We start from the raw sequence: 14,139 nt of genomic DNA, 5'->3' as shown, positions 1-14,139 counted from the left end.
AAGTAGTAGCCTTATTTCTATTGTAGGAGAATGTCTCTCTAACTAACCCTAGAAGAAATCCAGGATGTGTTGGCCTTTCTATTCGGAGCTACAAGTTTAAATTCCTTCTGTTGTTATAAATAAAAAGGAAAGGGACATGAAGTAGCGATGGCACATTTTTCTGGTGCCTTCATTTTTGCTCTTCATTTCCAAGCACGTTTCCCAGTCCTCTTCCTACAGGCACTCTGAAATTAGTATAATGTTGCTTTGACGATAATATTTTTTTTTCTGGTGAGTTCACACATTCAGATGTTTTTACAGTGTTAATTAGCATCCTTTCATTTCAGCTTATAGAACGTTGTTTTCTCAACAAGTCTCTAAATTATTTAACTTTTTCTTAAAGAGCCAGAGGCCACGTGTTCCATGGCATTTAAAAACATTAAGGAGAATGCAGCCCGGTTTCTAAACAGAATTATAGCATTTCTTCTCGTCCATGTGGAAAATGGGCATCTTCACCATGCTGTGAAGGTGAACCGGTGACTGCCCTAGCAGTTTATACTTATAGGTGCTGCAGTAGATAGTAACACTCCTCTTGACACCTTTTGGGCTCTGACGGCCCACTATGTGCAGTGCTCTGTCTTTGGTTTTTGCATAGCAGACAGACAGTCATGGTGCACTAGAAAGGGTTCAAGTATTGAAGTCGGACAACTTAAAGTCTGATTACCTGTGTGACTTTGGGGATAGTTAAATAGCATTTCTTCTGATTTGCAAAATGGGAATGGTAATACCTATCTTGTAGCATTGCTATAAGAGTTAAATAAAATCATGCAAACCAAGAATCACAGTATCTGGGACATCATAGGGGCTCATTAAACGCTGGCTGGTGTTAGCTGTTATTGAGTATGGCTTCTTTTAATCCTGTGAGACCTAGGTAGTATTATCCTGTATTCTACAGGAGAGGACATGAAGGCTCAGAGAGGTTAAGGTCCTTTCCCTAGATCACACAGCAAGAAAGGGCTGAAGCTGAGCTATCAATCTGGTTCTGTCTGACTCCAAAGCCTGTTGTTTTCCTCCAGCCCGTGTGTCTCATGTGAGTGGTACTACAAAGTCAGTGCCTCACCCTGAAAAGTACTTTTATAAAACTGATGGAGAACAAGGGCCATTTAGAACCTGTTCTTGCCTTTCCAGTTCTGGAAGAAGAGCTAGTAATTCTAGAAGATTTTGAAAGTGATTTTTTTCTCACAAATACACATCTTCCCAAAATTGCCAGCCTGCCATCCCTTTTCTAGCTCAAAGTGTGACTAATGTTGTTGGAGCTCAGTGTTGGATAGGAAGGCGAGTCCCGTCAGTCATTTATGTAACTTGCAAGGTTTACAGTTGAGATTTGGAGGCTCAGTAACTTTTCAAATATTTGTGTGAGTTACTGACGAAATAGAAAACACAAAATCTCTGACATTTCTTGTAGCAATATTTTTTCTGATGTATCTCCTTGGGAAAGGGAAACAATAGAAAAAATAAACAAATGAGACTACATGAAACTAAAAAGGTTTGCACAGCAAATGAAACCATCAACAAAACAAAAAGACAACTCACTGAATGGGAGAAGATATTTGCCAAAGATATACTCTGATAAGGAATTAATATCCAAAATTTATTTTTTAAAAAACTCATACAACTCAACACCAAAAAAGAATCCTATTTTAAAATGGGCAGAGGACCTAAATAGACACTTCTCCAAAGAGGCCAATAGACATGAAAAAATGCTCAACATCACTAATCATCAGAGAAATGCAAATTAAAATCACAATGTGATGTCACCTCACACCTGTCAACATGGTTATCATCAATACATTAACAAACAAGTGTTGGCAAGGATGTGGAAAAAAGGGAACCCTCATGCACTGTTGATGAGAATGCAGACACTGTGGAAAGCAGTATGGAGGGTCCCCAAAATATTAAAAATGGAACTGCCTCATGACCCAGTGATTGTACTTCTGGATATTTATCTGAAGAAACCCAAAACATTAATTTGAAAGAATATGTGCACTCCAGTGTTCATTAAGCATTGTTTACAATCACCAAGATATGGAAGTAACCCAACTGCCCATCAATAGATGAGTGGATAAAAAATATTGTGGTACATATATACAGTGGAATATTACTCGGCCATAAAAATAGAATGAAATTTTACCATTGGCGACAGCATGGATGGGCATAGAGAGAGTATTATGCTAACTGATGTAAGTCAGTCAGAGAAAGACAGATATAATATGATTTCACTTATATGTGGAATCTAAAGAACAAAATAAACAAAATTGAAACAGACTAATATACACAGAGGACAAACTGATGGTTGCCAGAGGGAAGAGAGGGTGTAGGGATTGTGTGAAGAAGGTGAAGGGATTAAGAAGCACAAATTGGTAGTTACAATAGAGTCACAGGGATGTAAAGTACAATGTAGGGAATCCTATCTAATAAAAGAGAAACATGTTAATTAGCGTACGACCGCTACCCTTCCCATTGGCTAATCAGGGCAATATGCAAATTAACTGCCAGCCAAGATGGCGGCCGGCAGCCAGGCAGCTTGAAACTAACATGAGGCTTGCTTGCTTCAGTGACGGAGGACTCCAACATTCCCCGCCTGCAGCTGCAGGCCTCTGAGCTGCAACTCTAAGCAACTATGTAACAAATATAGAAGCTAAACAAAAGTCCGCTGGGCTTCAGCCAGCAGGATTGCAACATTGTAAGCAAAGGCCAGAAACCTACTTTCAGCAGCAGAGGCCTAAGAGCTAGAGCCAAGCCTCAAAGCTAAAGCTGGCCCAGAATAAAAAAAAGAAAAAGAAAAAAAGGAGCGGTTGGGAGCTTCAGTCACCAGCCTGAAAACTGCCCTCAGCCCCTCACCCAGACTGGCCAGGCACCCCAGTGGGGACCCCCACCCTGAAGGGTGTGTGACCAGCCGCAAACAGCGATCATCCCCTCACCCAGGCTGGCCAGGCATCCCAGTGGGGACCCCCACCCTGATCCAGGACACTCTTCAGGGCAAACCAGCCGGCCCCCACCCGTGCACCAGGCCTCTATGCTATATAGTAAAAGGGTAATATGCCTCCCAGCACCGGGATCAGTGGAGCCGAGAGGCCCCCTGGCACCGGGATCAGCGTGACAGGGGGCAGCGCCCAAACCCCCTGATCGCCCTGCGGTTCTATGTGTGACAGGGGGCGGGGCCACAACCTCCCTTTCCACCCTGCTCTGTTCGTGACAGGGGAAGGCGCCCCAACCCCCTGATCAGCCCTGCTCTGTGCCTGATAGGGGGGAGCTCCCCAACCCCCTGATCGCCCTGCAGCTCTGTGTGTGACAGGGTGCGGCGCCCCAACTCCCTGATCGGCCCTGCTCTGTGTGTGACAGGGTGCGGTGCCCCAACCCACCCCCCCCCCCACGGGCCCTGCTCTGTGTGTGATGGGGTAGAGCCATAACCTCCCCATTGGCCCTGCCCTGAGTGTGAGAGTGGTGGCGCCCCAACCCCCTGATCGGCCCTGCTCTGTGGGTGATAGAGGGCGGTGCCCCAACCCCCTGATGGGCCCTGCTCTGTGCATGACAGGGGGCAGCGCCCCAACCCCCTGATCGGCCCTGCTCTGTGTGTGACAGGGTGCGGTGCCCCAACCCCCCCCCCCCACGGGCCCTGCTCTGTGTGTGATGGGGTAGAGCCATAACCTCCCCATTGGCCCTGCCCTGAGTGTGAGAGTGGTGGCGCCCCAACCCCCTGATCGGCCCTGCTCTGTGGGTGATAGAGGGCGGTGCCCCAACCCCCTGATGGGCCCTGCTCTGTGCATGACAGGGGGCAGCGCCCCAACCCCCTGATTGGCCCTGCTCTGTGCGTGACAGGGTACAGAGCCCCAACCCCCCTGATGGGCCCTGCTCTGTGAGTGACGGGGCAGTGCCCCAACCCCCTTATTGGCCCTGCTCTGTGCGTGACAGGGGGTGGCACCGCAACCTCCCCATTGACCCTGCCTTGAGTGTGACGGGGGCAGTGCCCCAACCCCCCAATCAGCCCTACCCTGAGCGTGACTGAGGGTGGCATCACAACCTCCCAATCGCCCTGCTCTGTGCATGACAGGGGGTGGCGCCCTAACACCCCAATCGGCCCTGCTCTGAGCCCGACCAGGGGCTGCACCTAGGGATTGGTCCTTCCCTCTGCCACCCGGGAGCAGGCCTAAGCCAGCAGGGCGTTATCTCCCGAGGGATCCTAGACTGCGAGAGGGCACAGGCCGGGCTGAGGGACCCCCCTCCCCCCCGAGTGCACAAATTTTTGTGCACCAGGCCTCTAGTATAGTGAATAATATTGTAATAACTATGTATGGTGCCAGGTGGGTACTAGAAATATCGAAGGGAACACTTTGTAAAGTATATGATTATCTAACCATTGTGCTGTTCACTTGAAACTAATGTAAAACATTATTGAATATAAACTGTAATTGAAAAAATAAATTAGAAAAAAAGAAATAGAAAACACAACTGACTATGTGTATGTCTTGTTTCTTAGGCAACAGGAGGAGGATATGAAAGTGATGATGCATATCATAACACCGAGCTTTTCTTCTTAGACATTCATAACATTCATGTTATGCGGGAATCTTTAAAAAAAGTCAAAGACATTGTTTATCCCAATGTGGAAGAATCTCACTGGTTGTCCAGTTTGGAGTCAACTCATTGGTTAGAACATATCAAGGCAAGTATATTTGTAAAAAATAAGTGATTGTTTAGTGAAACAAGAATTTTTAATCCTTAAATTTAAAAGAATTGAACAGTGAAAGAAGTTCTGCATTTGACAGTTTTGTATTTCCTTATCATTTGCTTACCTAAAGTAAAGATTTCACAACATCACCTCCCCAATATTTTTAGCATCTTTAGAGATGTCATTTTCCATCTCATCAATAACAAGTAGTTGAGTCTTTCACTTAGGTTTATTTAAAAGTAGCCAGTTTATTATCTAACCACTACTTAGTATGACCCTTGGGCCTACAGAGAGATTGTTTGTATTGAAACCAATATCAAATTGACTAATTTTAAAGAATAAATTTTGTGCTTTATTATATTCAATCTTTTCTCTGCATAAAGACTTCAAAAACCTCCATTCTTTTAAAAGTAAAAATACTTGAAGCTATCTAAGGGAGCTAACACTTTTAGAAGCTGCCATTTAGTTCTAATTATAAACAAGCAAAAAGCCTACTTAATTTTTTCCATGAAAAGAGTATATTTTAATTGATTTTGTTCATACATGTTAAGTTCCAACTTTCAATAATAAAATTCAGTCAATTAGATTCCTTGATCGTAAAACCTTGCTTCACACATTATTTATGTCACCAAAGTCCACAGGTATACAAAACATCACAAAAATTTGACCCTGCATGCCTACTTTAGGTGAATTATTAAGATAGATTGTTTTCTAGTGAAATTTTATTTTCCAACTCAATAGGAATCGCATTTTTATCTCACCTGTCTTTCATTTCTTCTTAATTTATCAACCTCAAAAATAAATTGCAAAAATATTACTTGTGATAGCTAAATGCAATGAGGCATCCTGGATTACAAAAGTGACATTAGGTAAAAAGTAAGAAAATTTGAATAAAGCATGGACTTTATTAAAAAATAAGTTAATAAGTTTATTAACATGTTAAAAGGCGACTTTCATTGCATCAGGCCTTTAAGGTGTAGACTGTACCTATTAGGCCATTGATTTTTCTACTATGATCATTGTTATCAGTTTAATTGTGTTCCCCCTAAAATTCATATGTTGAAGTCCTGACCTCTAGTACCTTAGAGTGTGACCTTATTTGGAACTCGGGTCATTGCAGATATGATTAGATAAGATGTGGTTATAATTGAGTAGCATGGACCCCAAATCCAGAAAGACCAAAGTTCCTGTGAAAAGCAGAAATTTGGACAGAGACACATGCACAGGGAGAACACCATCTGAAGATTGGAATTAAACTGCCACAAGCCAAGGAGCTAACAGAAGCTAGGAGACAGGCCTGGAACAGCTTATCCCTGGAACCTTCAGAGGGAACACGGCCCTGCCAACAGCTTGATCTTAGATTCCAGCCTCTGGGAGATAATAATATCTGTTGTTTAAGCCCCCCAGTTCATGGTACTTTGTTATGACAGTCCCAGCCAACTAATACAGTTGCGTATATGATTAGGAGTTTGAAATGCAGTTTGGCTATTTGTGTGTGTTTGTTTGTTTTAATACCAAGTTGCATTTGAATGCAGTTTCTGTAGAAGAAGAACACAGATCCCACAGTCCTCATTTTTTTATTTTTCAGGACTCTTTCTGTTCTAGACATTAATAATATTTTAAAACAGGACTTTTTCTAGGGTTAAAACTATCATTTCAAATTGAAGGCATACTTTGCAGCTACCTACTGACTTGCATGTGTTTCTTTGCCAGCTTATTTTGACAGGAGCCATTCAAGTAGCAGACAAAGTTTCTTCAGGGAGGAGCTCTGTGCTCGTGCACTGTAGTGATGGATGGGACAGGACTGCCCAGCTGACGTCCCTGGCCATGCTGATGTTGGACAGCTTCTATCGGAGCATCGAAGGGTTTGAAATATTGGTACAAAAGGAATGGATAAGTTTTGGACATAAATTTGCATCTGTAAGTAAACAATAAAGCTGTTTTTTAATGTCAGGTCACTGCCATTTGGCATTTAAAAACTAGTTGTTAAATCATATATTCACTCTTAAAAAGAAAATCTGAGGAGTGTAATAAATAATATTTACAGGTTTGAAAATGGGTGATGCCTTGGGATAGAAAGTCTCTTTAGGAGACATGTTTATCCATTTGCACTATTAAGTTTCAATTGAAAGTAATAGAAAGAGTCTGCATGGAAATGTTTAAATTGAAATTGCAGAAAAGAAAGAAGATAGGATAACAATTCTTTTTCAACTAATATTATAGCTATTAGAGTCAAATATATTTTATAGAAATACTAGACTTTCAGTTAAGGCTTTTGTCATTATTTTTCTCTCGATTTTTAAAACCAAGAGAAGGTATTAAAATTCCTATTACCAGGTCTTGTTTCTAGACACCCTTTGAATAAGTATTTTTCAACAAGCTCCCTAAATGATATCCAGAAACACTGCTATGTAACCTTTTATCTTTCACCCAAATTTCATAAGTAGTGTGAATAACATTTTTAAGTAAAAAGAATCATTGTTTAGAAAATGAGTAAATGGTTAGGTTTTTGTCTTGCTTTTAAGAGAGAAAGAACTTACTTTTAATTATAATAATCACACCCTTTTGTGTATGGTTTTAAGTCCTGAAATTTTAGGACTGGTCCCTTAGCAACAGGTAACATATTCTGCAGGATAATCCAATCCAGTCTACCTGCAGCTGCCCAGGACTTGGACAAAATTCCAATTGGATGAAAGAGTTGTAACACTCACATATGATGATACTTTGCCAATTTGTATTGCTATTTTATGAAAGTTTGTATACTTAATTTTCATTATCTCAAAATCTTATACTATTTTCTATATTCCCAAGAAAAATATACTATTAACTCTCTGAGAGACTTGGCATTTGGAAAGCAGATCGCTGAGTTGTATTGCCATATTTTGTGAGCTATGTGCTTTCTTGGTTTTGTACCTATAAATTAATCTTCATCAAATCATCTTCACCAATTTATTTCAGAGAATAGGTCATGGTGATAAAAATCACGCGGATGCTGACCGATCTCCTATTTTTCTCCAGTTTATTGATTGTGTATGGCAAATGTCAAAACAGGTAAGGGATATGTAGGATAAAAATACATTCAATTTAATGTTTAAATATTTTGATATATGGGATTTGCATCCAAATAAAACAGAGCAGAAATAAGAGCTGCAACCAGTTTGGCTATGTGCGAATAATTGTTAAAGCTGGGTAATAGATACATGAATTTCCCTTTTTTATTCTCACTACTGTTCATATGTCTGGGGTTTTTCATAATAAAGTTTTAAAATTCAATATTTGATTGTATTAACTCTACTAATGAAGGAACAATGGAATTGACAATACCAATTTATCTTTTCCATCCATGTATACTGGCATCTGATAACTTATAATACCTTAAATAATTAAACCATCTGATATATTCTGTACACTCAGGAGAACCCAGAAAATCAGCTTGTTTTCCTTTTTATTCCTTTACTTGACCCTTATTTAAACTCTTCAGTCCTCTGCAAATCACCAATAAATGAGAATGGGCATATGCGGATTGCAGCCTCTGCTGCCCTTCCTGGAAAGCAAAGTGTAGTAAAATTTATGAATCTTTTTTCAGTTTTATAAAAGGTCAATCCGAGTTTTCATGCTTTGTTTACTTGCTTGTTTTTGTCTAGTTCCCTACAGCTTTTGAATTCAATGAACGATTTTTGATGACAATTTTGGATCATCTGTATAGTTGCCGGTTTGGTACTTTCTTATACAACTGTGAATCTGCTAGAGAAAGACAGGTGAGTGAAAAATGCTAATCTTTTGTAGTTACATGTGTCTAGTATGCCATGAAATACAAAGAATTTGGTAACTTAGTTTATAGTAAGTGCAAAGTTTCTTATTTTTTACCTCAAGCTTGGATGTTTTCAGTTCAACCAGGGTTTGTTGAGTATGTGGTATTTACTACAGGGGTAAGGCATTGACTTTGCCCTCAGGGAGTGGAATAACTTTATAGATATGCAAGGTCTCCTTACCAAAAAGCCATGAAAATATCAGTAAAGGGAATTTTTTTAAAGGCATAAACCCACAAGAGCAAGAAAAATGAGAAAGGATACATAGTAGAAAACTTTTGGAAGCTGAAAAGCTATTAGATAAGTGGTAAATAACTTAGTTTGAAAATACCATATCTCAAACCAGCATCAGGGAAGTCAAGAACTGCCCATTTTACATTGCAGGAACTCCAGATGACTCAGGGGTTCTGGGGCAAAGGTGTATCAGGTGTGTAGGTTGAAGGAGGAAGAATAAGATAACCTGAAGATCTGTTTAGAATAAACAGTTAGCTTCCCCAGGTCCCTCTACCACTCCGTGGAGCTAAGGAGCTAAGGACTCTGAGATTTCTTTGTGAGAGGGTGTGAGTGAGTCTCTGGGCCAGGACTACAGTCATCAGTGATGTGAATGGAGATGAGCTGACTTGTGAGAGCTCCAGCTCACTTCTGCTACTGACTCCCAGCATTATGGCAGCAGATCCTTATTTTCCAGGTGGGAGCATGAAAGAAGTTTCTCTGTTGGAAAGATTGACATTGCTGGTGGAGGTATAAAATGGTGCAGCAACTGTGGAAAACAGTCTGGTGGGCCCTCAGAAAACTAAATATAGAATTTGCATATGACCTAGCAATTCCATTCCTAGGTATATACCTAAGAGAAATGAAAATAGGGGTTGAAACAAAAACTTGTGCACAAATGTTCATAGTAGCACAACTAATAATAGCTAAAAGGTGGCAACAACCCTAATATCCATCAGCTAATGAATAAATAAACACACAATGGAATTTTTTAATACATTTTTATTGATTTCAGAGAGGAAGGGAAAGGAAGAGAGAGATAGAAACATCAATGATGAGAGAGAATCATTGATTGGTTGCCTCCTACACACCCCCTACTGGGGATCGAGCCCGCAACCCAGGCATGTGCCCTTGACTGGAATCGAACCTGGGACCCTTCAGTCCTCAGGCTGGTGCTCTATCCACTGAGCCATACCAGCTAGGGCACAATGGAATCTTATTAAGCCCAAAATGGGAATGAAATTTGGATCCATGCTACAACATGGATGAACCTTGACAACATTATGCCAAGTTAAAGGAGCCAGACATAAAAAGGCCACATGTTATATGATTCTGTTTATATGAAATATCCAGAATAATACATTCATAGAGACAGAAAGTACATCTGTAGTTGATAGGGGCTGGAGGGAGGGGAGAATGGGGGAAATGACTGGTTAATGGGTATAGAGGAGGGGTCTTCAAACTTTTTAAACAGGGGGCCAGTTCACTGTCCCTCAGACCATTGGAGGGCCGGACTATAGTTTTAAAAAAACCTATGAACAAATTCCTATGCACACTGCACATACCTTATTTTGAAGTAAAAAAACAAAACGGGAACAAATACAATATTTGTATTTGCATGTGGCCCGCGGGCCGTACTTTGAGGACCCCTGGTATAGTTTCCATTTAGGATGATGAAAATACCTTGGAACTTGATAGAAGTGATGTTTGCACAACATTGTGAATGTACTAAAAGCCACTCATTTGTTAACTTTCAAATGGTGACTTTTATGGTATGTGAACTCCACCTCAATTTAAAAAAAAAAGATCTGCCCTAGCTGGCTTGGCTCAGTGGATAGAGCGTCAGCCTGCAGACTGAAGGGTCCCAGATTCGATTCTGGCCAAGGGCACATGCCCAGGTTGCAGCTCGATCCTCAGTGGGGGGTTGTGCAGGAGGCAGCCAATCAATGATTCTCTCTTATCATTGATGTTTCTTTCTCTCTCCTTCTCTCTTCCTCTCTGAAATCAATAAAGAAATATATTTTTTTTAAAAAGAATCTCTGTGGAAACTTGACTAGCCCATGAAGAGATAACAACACCTAGGGTTCCTCACATTGAAGCTCAAGTTAACGAGCCTCATGATCTCAGAGATTCTAGTCAACTCTTCTTTCCTCTACTCTTACGTAATAGCAGACAACCAAGAGACAGAGAGAAAGCAGCGTGGAGAAAATAGCTACCTACAATGTAAGGAAAGGGGAAACAGACAGGAAGCTAGCATTTACTATCCCGAGAAAAAGAAAAAAACGTATATAGATATATATATTATATATATATAAAATAAAGAGGTAATATGCAAATTGGCCCTAATGCCCTCGCATCACAAGATGGCTGTCCCCACGTCGTCACAAGATGGCCGCCATGAGATGGCTGCCCCCCACTTCATCACAAGATGGCCACCAGGGGAGGGTAGTTGAGGGCGACCAGGCCTACAGGGGAGGGCAGTTGGGGGGGACCAGGCCTGCAAGGGCAGTTAGGGGCGACTGGGCTGGCAGGGGAGGGCAGTTTGGGCAACCAGGTCTTCAGGGGAGAGCAGTTGGGGTCGATCAGGCTGCAGAGGAAGGCAGTTGGGGGCATTCAGGCTGGCAGGGGAGCAGTTAAGCATCAATCCAAGGGGTCCTGGATTGGATAGGGTGCAGGCTGGGCTGAGGGACACTCCCTCCCCAGTGCACAAATTTCATGCACTGGGCCTCTAAAATATATATATATATATATATATATATATATATATATATATATATATATATATACACATATATATATATATACATATATATATATATATATACATACATATATATATATATATATATATATATATATATATATATATCTCCATGAAATAATAACAGGATATTATTTGGAAAAGGACATTTAGACATCAGAAAAGAACTTGAAATAAAAACATACTATCAACAGAAATTAAAAACTTAGAAGAGTTGGAAGATTAAGTTGAAATCTCCCAGAAAATAGAATGCAGAGAAAGGTAGAAAATGGACACAAGAAAACTAGAAGATCAGTCCTGGAGTTCCAATATCCAAATAATAGGACTTCTACAAAGAGAAAATATCGAAAGCAGAGAGCAGGAAATTACTGAAATAACTTGAAAATATTTCCCAGAATTGAAATACATGGGCTTCCACATTGAGAAGCTTGCTAAGTGCCCAAGCAGAGTGGACAAAAATAGACCTGAAATAAGGCACATCTTTATGAAGTTTCAGAACAACAGGGACTAAAGAAAAGAAAGGATAAGCTTCCAAAGAGAAAAAAAATAGGTTATTTGCAAAACAAACAGAAATCAGGAAGACTGAATTCTTCAACAGCAGTATTAGAAGCTAGCAGTCTGTGGCGCATTGCCTTCAGAATGTTTTTTGTTTTGTTTTTTGTTTGTTTTAATATTTTTATTGATTTTTAAAGGGAGAGAGAAAAAGAGAAACATTGATGAGAGAGTGGAACATTGATTGGCTGCCTCCTGCATGCCCCATACTGGAGATTGAGCCCACAACCCAGGCATGTGCCCCAACCAGGAATCAAACCAGCAACCTTTTGGTGCACGGTAGGATGTCCAACCAACTGAGCCACACTGGCCAGGGCAGCTTTCAGAAATTTAAGAGAGAATGGTTTCAACCTAGAATTCTATAGCCAGCAAACTGTTAACCAAATCTGAAAGTAGACCAAAGATATTCCTAGAAATGCATGGCAACAAGAAAGATTTACCTTCTGCACCACACCCTTTATCTGGAAGTTACTGGGATATGTGCTCCATGCAAATAAGAAAGAAGACTGCATGGAATTCAGGAAGCAGGAGCTCTAGTACAGACAGTCAAGAAAGGACCCTCAGGGCAAAACAGAAGAGATCCAAGATGACAGTTGGATACAAGGTGTAGGAGCACCCAGTGCCGCTTTCCTCTGAAGATGAAATGAAGCTCCAGGTGTGCAGCGTCTTGGCAGAAGTTTGAGACTGGAGGAAAAACTTGGGGTTGAATTAATGATGACTGCCAAGAAAAGTAAACAAACAGAATAGACAGTTGTTAAATAGAGGGAAAACAAAAAAAATGGCAGGAAAAGAAATCACAGAATAAGTGACTATGTGGCTTACTTAGCAACAGCACTTGCTTTGTCATAGGAATCTAAACACTAAACATCAATGTGATCAAAGCTGGCTATGTATTGGGAGTATGAGGCAGGATGTAAAGTATGTGCATGTGGAAATATGGAGGGGAGACATTCTCAGTGTGTCAGTAATTATAATTAATGCCTATAACTGGATAGCAAGAAAAGCATGATATTTAGAGATTTGGAGGTAAATACCAAATAATTAAATTAATTGATTTTAAAAATCAAACTGTTGCTGCTAGGAAGAGGGGCAATAGGCTACTTTTTTGTGTTTTCATAACAAAACTTGTTGAATGATTTGGCTTTTTAAGCTATGTATGTGCATGTCTAAAAACAAGCATGCAAATAAATACAATGCAACATGCATGTGTTATCAGAAACGTACAGATAAAGTTTTAGATGGATTCCAATGAAGGCCAAATTACACTGCATTATTATCATTCACATTAATTTAGTATGTATGTTAAAGAAATTTCTTCAGTCTCTTATTTCAAGCTGTTCTTTTTAGCTTCCAGTTGTAGCTTATTGGTTCTTTCTTATTGAATGATTAATAGTAAGAGTTTTAAATTCTGCCTTCGGTAATTTTAATGCTTGCATTTTTCCCAAGCTTTGGTTTTTCGTTGGTTTATGGTCAAAATCTATAATAAAAATACAATGAAAATGTGAATATCTGTATGAGATGATGGACACCAGACTAAAAAGTGAAGATTCAGTGAAGTCAGTTACCCAGGTTTTTTCCAAATATCCTAATGTTAGCATGATGTAAACTAAACATTTGTGTCATTGATTAAAATAACTTTATATCTAGATGCCTACTGTCAAGTGGATACAGGTTAAGATTTCATAGTTCTAACAAATACAGAAATGAAAAAAGTCAGTGGGTTCTTAGAGTATTTTTCTTTCTGCTTAATTTAAAAAAAAAAAAGCATACTGCCCATCTGTTCATAAATGTTTTACCTAACCAGTAATAGTCTTCTTAGGTCAGTGAATTGCATTTAATATGGTAGCATCCTGCACCTTTATCTTCTGGCAGAAATAGTGGCTCTCAAGCTAGGCCATTATCTATGCAAATATCAGTAAGTGGCTTTGGAGCACTCACTGGCCCATGAGGCTTTTTGAGCTATTATGGGGATAATATAAATGTGTGATTCTAGTTGGTGCTCAGCTGTATTGCCACAGGCTGTAAAATGTTTTGTGTGCTTGTGTGTGTTTTACTTAGGCTTTCTACTTTCTCTTTTTCTATAGAAAGTTACAGAAAGAACAGTTTCTTTATGGTCGCTGATAAACAGTAATAAAGACACATTCAAAAATCCCTTCTATACTAAAGAAATCAATCGAGTTTTATATCCAGTTGCCAGTATGCGTCATTTGGAACTTTGGGTGAATTACTACATTAGATGGAACCCCAGAATCAAACAACAGGTAAATGAACCGACATTGTTAAAAGATAGTCATGTTGATTGATTACTTCTGGACTTT

At 40.0% G+C, this 14,139-nt stretch overlaps 1 protein-coding gene across 5 annotated transcripts in view; it reads left to right on the top strand.

Annotated features, from left to right (window-relative positions):
• MTM1 (myotubularin 1) overlaps positions 1-14,139 on the top strand; it is a 110,341-nt gene that overhangs the window by 86,228 nt on the left and 9,974 nt on the right. For all 5 annotated transcript variants that reach the window (XM_059679009.1, XM_059679008.1, XM_059679007.1 and 2 more), the window contains 5 exons: positions 4,517-4,702; positions 6,422-6,628; positions 7,667-7,759; positions 8,353-8,466; positions 13,906-14,082. In XM_059679009.1, coding sequence (XP_059534992.1) covers positions 4,517-4,702; positions 6,422-6,628; positions 7,667-7,759; positions 8,353-8,466; positions 13,906-14,082 — 777 coding nt within the window. The remainder of the gene's footprint in view (positions 1-4,516; positions 4,703-6,421; positions 6,629-7,666; positions 7,760-8,352; positions 8,467-13,905; positions 14,083-14,139) is intronic.

The sequence above is a fragment of the Myotis daubentonii genome, chromosome X (genome assembly GCF_963259705.1).
Source record: "Myotis daubentonii chromosome X, mMyoDau2.1, whole genome shotgun sequence".
In the NCBI taxonomy this organism is placed as follows: Eukaryota; Metazoa; Chordata; class Mammalia; order Chiroptera; family Vespertilionidae; genus Myotis; species Myotis daubentonii.
Note: the sequence above shows the minus strand (reverse complement) of the source record. Positions and strands in the feature narration are given on the sequence as shown.